This window comes from Aedes albopictus, chromosome 3, assembly GCF_035046485.1.
Source record: "Aedes albopictus strain Foshan chromosome 3, AalbF5, whole genome shotgun sequence".
Lineage (NCBI taxonomy): Eukaryota > Metazoa > Arthropoda > Insecta > Diptera > Culicidae > Aedes > Aedes albopictus.
This window is the reverse complement of record NC_085138.1, coordinates 366068612-366075748: the sequence shown is the minus strand read 5'-3', so window position 1 is coordinate 366075748 and position 7137 is coordinate 366068612. Positions and strand designations below refer to the sequence as shown.

At 41.0% G+C, this 7137-nt stretch overlaps 2 protein-coding genes across 2 annotated transcripts; one reads left to right on the top strand and one right to left on the bottom strand.

Annotated features, from left to right (window-relative positions):
- The first annotated feature begins 276 nt into the window (after positions 1–276).
- On the top strand, positions 277–1269 carry LOC109432233 (cuticle protein 21.3). Its single transcript, XM_029876306.2, has 2 exons — positions 277–641; positions 702–1269. Exons 1-2 carry the CDS (start codon positions 507–509, stop codon positions 1185–1187), a joined length of 621 nt encoding a protein of 206 aa, XP_029732166.1. The 5' UTR covers positions 277–506; the 3' UTR covers positions 1188–1269.
- Positions 1270–5546: 4277 nt separating this feature from the next.
- Positions 5547–7137, bottom strand: LOC115267669 (cuticle protein-like). The gene is made up of 2 exons (XM_029874824.2): positions 7084–7137; positions 5547–7028 (listed from the first exon to the last, which is right to left on the bottom strand). The coding sequence occupies exons 1-2, from the start codon at positions 7090–7092 to the stop codon at positions 6525–6527; spliced, it is 513 nt and encodes a 170-aa protein (XP_029730684.2). The 5' UTR covers positions 7093–7137; the 3' UTR covers positions 5547–6524.

The window sequence follows — 7137 nt, the reverse complement described above, 5'->3', positions numbered from 1 at the left end:
TGGTCAACCGCGCGAGTGACGGAAGATCAAAATGCCGTTGCTTAGCCTATATACCCTACAACCCTTCTATCTGGAAAACCATGATTCCTCCATGATTTGAGGTGTTCCTATGTGTATTTTTACGATCGGAACATATATTCTAGCCTACATTTTTATGGACACCGAAAACGAGTCTAAACCGTCTAAACAGTAATGATCTTCTTATTTACAACTTTTTTGGTCATTGTGTTCATCAAGCTAAAGTTTATATCTCCTACCAACACCTTACAACGATCTTCTGACCGGCGACGAACAGCTGACCCAGTCTTTTTTTCGGATTTGTCACTGACTGCACTGAATTGCTCAACGAGCAAAAAGGAAATAGTTTTCCGAAAACTGCTTCGCCGTTGATGCGTACCGCGCCTAGGTATGTGATTAAAGGTAACGAAGCCAGTGAACCAAAATTTGAAGGCTGTCCGACTCAAAATGTAGCAAATTTTATGTATTGTTGCTTTGGGATGATATAAATGGTATTTAGTTGGTCGACCATCGGCGGGTGGACTACTCACTATAAATATTGTGACCAAAGTTTGATACTGCATCATTGTTTCAATCGACGTTTTGTAGCGACCAGCTCCAGCAGTTCTTTCAAGATGTTCAAGGTAGGTGTTTGTCTCACGTATATTTTACAGAGTAATTTATTTTATTCGGTTCCATTTCAGGTTACCCTTCTGATTGCCTCTTTGGCCTACGCCAGCGCTGGTTATGCTGGATTGGAGCATTCTTATGCTGCACCAGTAGCTGCTCACTACTCTTCGGCTCCATCCGTGAGCTACAGCACTTTCTCGCATGGCCACTCATCATCCCTAGGTCATGGATACGCCCACGCCGCTCCAGTTTTGGCCGCTCCAGTCCACACATACTCCGCCCCTCTGACCAAGCCTTATTCCCACGGCTACAATTACGCTCCAGCCTTATCCTACGGTCACGGTTACGGTTACGCTCCAGCCCTGTCCCATAACAGCTACGGACATTCAGCTTACGCCGCTCCTCTGGCCACCAAGACCCTCACCGTAGCCCAGCCTCAGCTGTACCATCACAACACATACGCCACCCATGCTGCTCCAGTTTTGGCCCACCACGGCTACAACCACGGAGCATCTCATCTCCTCGGGTACAACAACCATCATGGCCATTACGCTTACTAAAATGAACGAAAGTCAACTCTCGCATTATAGAATTAAACACCTGTTGAACTGGATTACACTTTGAAATTGGATTTAAGCCAAACCTTGAGATGTTTTACTTTTGTTTCAATCAATTTCACTACCAACCACCAATCGGCGATGGACGACGACGGCGACGACGGTTGAAACTCTGGATGATTCGCCAAATATTTGAGCACTTGTGCTCCGGTAGGTAGGTACTTATGGTTTCGTGAACTGTTTTTGTCAGTCATGGAAGGTCGTGACCTGTTGCTGCCGCTGCTACTCAAATTGGCAAATTATGATTTGCTGGCGACATCACCTGCTTATTTCGGTGTGAATGATAAAATAGAAGAGCGTTCGGTTTTGATCATTGGTTCTCTGATTTCTGTGGAATGCTGCGAGCATTACAGGCAGCGTGATTCAAAACAGCACCATTTTTGAGTGATGGCTCGGTAAAAGTAGGGCATTTTGTATAATTCAGATGCAATTGAAATCAAGATTGAGATCCAGGTATCCGGGGACCATTGGACCCCAGGCGCCTTTCAGAGCTCGTCTTTGATGGAACACACTCAGCGAGGTGACGAAAGTGAGGACATGAAGGCATCCCTTTTAGGGTTGAGTGCCCAGCAACTCCTTTCCCTACCTTCCCGTTGCACCTCTTGGGATGCAAGCAACCTTAGAGAAGATTGGGTAGCCAACTCTGATGGGAACTTTCGTCGTAGACCTTACATTGAAGAGGGCGCTTTGCTTCTTTGAGGAGGAGTGGCTCAAAACAACGATTGATTGGCATCCGAGTGCAAGGGAAGGACTTTTAGCTCAACTGTGCACTATGGTCCTCCAGAAAGTTAGGGGATATATGTCAGGCCCAGGGAGCCTGCCGTAAAACCAACAGGCTTCGTGGTCGTGCGGTTAGCGACGCCAGCAGTTTGGACGTGCTTGGAGTGTGGGTTCAATTCTTACTCCAGTCGGAAAAAACTTTTCGTTAAACGGAAAATTCTTCATAAGGACACTAGGTGTCGTAAATGTTGGCCGTTGTCTAGTGTAAATCATGTTCAGTCTACAGTGGTAATCACGTTGAAATATATGCGTGCCTTTTTGTAGATGCAGTTGTGAAACTGTGAGGAAAACATTTGTACTCTTATCCCGGACGTTAGTTTTATATTTATTTATCCGTTTCACCTTATTTGATTGGTGATATTCTCATTTGCAATGAGTGCGATTTTGGAGGCAAAGTGAAAAAGACGCTTCTTTTCATTGGGGCCGGCCGCGTCGTCGTCGTCGCCGATTTGATTGTGCTTATCTTCGTACGGGGCGGTTTAGTGTGATTTGCCTCCAAAGTGAAGAGGACGCTTTTTTCATTCGGACCGGCCGCGTCGTCGTCGTCAATTTGAATGTACACATCGTCGTACCCTTGTATAGTTGTAACGGTTCAGTGTGATTTCGGAGAAGAGGCCAGTTAGTGGAAGATGCTGCAGCACATACGCACTGGACACTTCGAAGGATGTTTATTGATGAGCTCGTTCCATTTTATCATAATTACTGCTAAAGGATGTATAAAATTCTGTTGTGGTTTTTGGTTATTTATCTAACGAATATTGAAAAGTTCGTCACGTCATGTGTCGGCGCTAGTTTCCAATGCACATTCAGTTGATAATAAATATCTTTCTTTCATTTTTTGCATTTACACAAAAATTTGAATGGTTCGTCATCTTCGGTGTCTACATCTGTAATATTTTAGTCAAAATGAATAAATGTTTTGTCTCAAGTAAAGGTTGCATGAATCATCACTTACCAAAGTGAATCCAAATCATGTGACTCTCCCCCTCCCCACTAACAAAAACTCCTTCCCGTGACAGTCGTGGAGAAAATGAGGTGATCTTGGTCTCTAGTAGCAACGTACGTCACACTAACATTGCTTTCCTTCCTCGATGACCGTAAGGACGTGGCCGGCGCCGTTATTGACTAATAAAGTCTGGAATTCTCGAACTGTGCACATTGAGAGCGGTAGTTAATCCCAAGCTCCGTTGGTTCCTTGTGCAATTTCGATTGTTCTGGTCAATCACGGAGTAGCAACTACGAATTGTACGGTCATCTATGCTCATGCTCATGCTCATGGTGATATTCTCATTTGCAATTTGAATAGCCTTTGAATTGGCGTGCATTTTAGGGTAAGGAAAAAAATAGCGCTAGTGTTCGTGTGTTGAAATGTTACTTATCTCTAAACAGTACAATACAGCCTCTAGCTGAAGCTGAATTCGCTACGTGGAACTAGTGATCTCTCAATTTCAATGTACCGTAGGACCGCGGGCAGGTTCGGCATCGTGGCGTTGCAGGACGTCAATCATACCTATCAATGCTGTAACTGAGAACAGGTTGGTGGTTGGTGGTCGATCGACAAAAGAATGTGCAGGATGATGATCAAGGGCCGATTCTTCAACTTTGGCCTAAACAAGGAAGCATTCTAGCACAGCCCTAGCCACGGCAACGTCAAGATCATAATAGAAGCCCTAAACCAGTCTCGAAAGCGTAGAGTGCAGGTGCAAGAAAAAAGCGTAGGCAGAAAGAAATCACAGAAGCGATAAAAAAATAACAAGCTTTGTGCGATTAAGCTGCTATAAAGTTGCGAAACACAGTGTCGGGCGTAAAAATCGACAACTCCTATCTCCTGAAGAAGGTTCAATAAAGAACCGAAACGTCGGACGTAGGAGCAAAAACTGCGTTTGCTTACCACTCAGACTGCGAAAAAGCGAAAAATTATTTCGCTCATCTTTTTTCAAAGTTCTCACAAGTTCCTCCCAGAATGTTTTAATTGATACCTCCGCTGATTTTTTCGGATATTTTTCAAGTATTCCTGTCAAGGTTCATTCATCTATTCTTTCAAGGATTCCTTTACGAATTTCTCATTGGACTCTTTTTTGCATTCGTTCAGGTACTCCTCCCAAAATTAATTTAAGGATGTCTTTGTTGATTTCTCTCGAACTCCTACCAAGGGTCTTTCATTGATTTCTCACGGGATTTTTTTATTCTCCTGGGTTTCCGTCAAGGATTTCTTCGGGATTGCTAAGGGGGTTTTAACAGAGATTCCTTCCGGGCTTCCTTCAGGAATTGCTCGCAGGATTCCTTCATTGATTTTTCCCCTGACATTTATCCCGTGGTTACTTCATTTATTCTTCCTAGGTGTCTTTTTGATATGTATCTCGGAATATCTTCGGGAATCGGGATTTCTTCAGTGCTCTCTTTAATGATTTTTTTAGGGATTCCTTAAGGGATTACTCCAGTTGTTCCTTCCGAGATTTCAGGTTTCCATCTTTGGTTATTTCTACCGGGATAATTTTAGGCCATCATTATAAGGTCATTTATCATTTGCTCCACAAATCTTTTCGGCATTCCTTGAAGGTTTCGTCTTAGAATTCCATTCTTCTCGTGGAAATCCTTGAGGTATTCTTCCAGAATTCTCATGAATTCCTCTTGAAGTTCTTTTGGGGATAATTTCAGGATTCATTCAAGGATTGCTCCCAGGATTACTTCGAAAATTTCTGTGAGATTCCTCCTTGTTTTTTTTTTCAGGGCTTCCTCCAGGGATTTCTTCCAGAAATCGTCCTGGAATTCCTCCTGTGGTTTCTTCCGAAATTTCTCTCGTAAATTCTCCCGGGTTTCGTCAGATATTTTTTTCCTAGATTCCTTCAAAAAAGTCTCCCAAAATTCTTTGTAGGATCAAGGACAAGGATCAAGGGCATCTTTGAAGAATGTGTCCTATAATTCCATCCTATTTCTCCCAGGGTTTTTCCATAGACTGAATTACTCAAGTTAATTTTCTTGGCATTCCTGCAAGGAACACTCGATGTGGAGGAAAACGATTCTTCGATAGTACAACAAGCCAAGTATTTAGTATGAGAAAATTTGTACCCAGTTGCAGGATAATTTCAAAAAATATTCAAAAATAATGGGAGTTCCGGGGTCCATTATAAACCCCCATTTGCTTTCAGTGTTATCTGCCTTGCTGCTGACGGTGCCTGTAGTACCATGCTGTTACTTTGTTCTCTTATTAGCGATTTACCTGAAAATTCTACAGCGAACTGCAAATATGGTGAATATTGTTATAGCAAAATCTGATAATTTTCGAAGCACTTGGAAAAAAGTAAAACAGTATGTGAAATTGATCATAATAATAGCAGTGTTTGTTTTTTTTTTCTTCTTTATTCATTTTTTTTTTTAATTTTGAACCTTATACATTAACTTGTAACTAAAGCGGAAACTGTTCGAATAGCGTGCGAAAATATGTCTTGCTTCTTCAAGGTAAAGCTATATTTCAATTTATTTACACTGCTGTTATTTTAAACAATTTCACATAGTGTTTAACTTTTATCCACGTGCTTCGAAAATTCTGATACTTAACTATAACAATATTCACCATATTTGTAGTTGGCTGTCATTTTTAGCTAAAACGCTCATAGGAGAACAAAGTTACAGCATGTCAAAGTTGGCCATTTTGTATAGAAAACGGTTTTCACTGTTATTTTTATGAACACAGCTGTATATTTATTGTACTTTTGTATAATTTTCATCCTAATTATGCATCCAATTTTTCACAAAAAGGATACTTCGTGTTTAGTTCATCCGTTATTTTCAAATCACTTTTCACATAAACAAGGTATGATCAGTTTCTTTCTACTTTAAAAATAAATTTATTCTTAATGAAATTTCTGCAAATCTTTCTTATTTCTGCCAAAACTTATAATTCGTAACAAAGCATGTACAAAATTAATGTGTTCAGCACAATACGTCTTTAATACAGGTTAAAATTTTTGGTTGTATTGTTTGTGAACTACCTTTTAAAATTTGCGAAGTGAATAATATTGACAACAACTGTCAGATACCCACTTTTGATTAATCTTACAGTCAATACTTTTAAGCTTTACAGTTCTAAAGTTTTCAAGGGTTCTGATTTTTTTTTTGTTAGGACTCTTCGTAATTAATTTCATTGCTGAATATCATGATAAACATTCAAAAATGGTTGAAAGTCTTCATAAGCACAATGTGATCATCTGTAAAAAACAATTTTGATGGCCCGTCAAACTTTTGGATATGTGCATGAGCCACTCTAGTTCCTATGCGCACAAATATAAGACATTTATGTACAATTATATTCCTTTTCTGATACATATATTTGTTTGTTTATGTTGAAAATTCATTTTTTATTGAAAGTGGCATTGTTTCAATCAACCCTGTGTTATTGTATATTGGTCTTGATATTATTGTGGAGTAAACTTCAAAAGCTAAACATGAATAAACAACACTTTGTAGCACTGACAGAACCCAACAGAACGGGAACGATGTTCAATAATGACCATGGTGTTGATCGTACACAAGACCTTCACCTTGATGATAATCTTGAGCGGCTACAACTGGAGCAGCATGAGTGGCATATGTGTTGTGATGATGATACAGATGAGGTTGTGGCTGAGCTACCACGAGAGGTTTTGTGGCCAGTAGTGGAGCATCATACTCGGGATACCTGTAGTGATCTTGGGGCAGTGCTGGAGCGTATCCTTGGCCGTAGGCAAGAGCTGGTGCCTGGTTTTGGGCGTAAATGAACCGTTGTTGATTGGTCAATGGTGCAGCGTATTCGTGGTTTGGGGCAGATACGACTGTTACGGGATGAGTTTGGTCATGGGTGAAGTGAAGGGCCGGTTGAGATGGAAAATGACGAACGAAGCTACTGTAGCTCACTGCTGGAGCTGGAGAGTGATGTGTAGGGGTGGCAACAGGAGCAGCGTAGGATGGCTCCGTTCGGATGTAACCGGCACTGGCAAGAGCCAGGCTTGCAATCAGGATTGTTAACTAAAAAAAAGAATGTTATTAATTATATAAGGGAGCTCACCGTTAAATCACTTACCTTGATCATATCGAATCTAACTTCTCAGGTGGTCACAGAAAGAGGCTAATGTTA

Coding starts and splice junctions, on each gene's coding strand:
- LOC109432233 (XM_029876306.2), top strand. CDS start 507: ATGGTATTTAGTTGGTCGACCATCGGCGGGTGGACTACTCACTATAAA. Junction 642..701: donor GTTCTTTCAAGATGTTCAAG/GTAGGTGTTTGT, acceptor GTTCCATTTCAG/GTTACCCTTCTGATTGCCTC.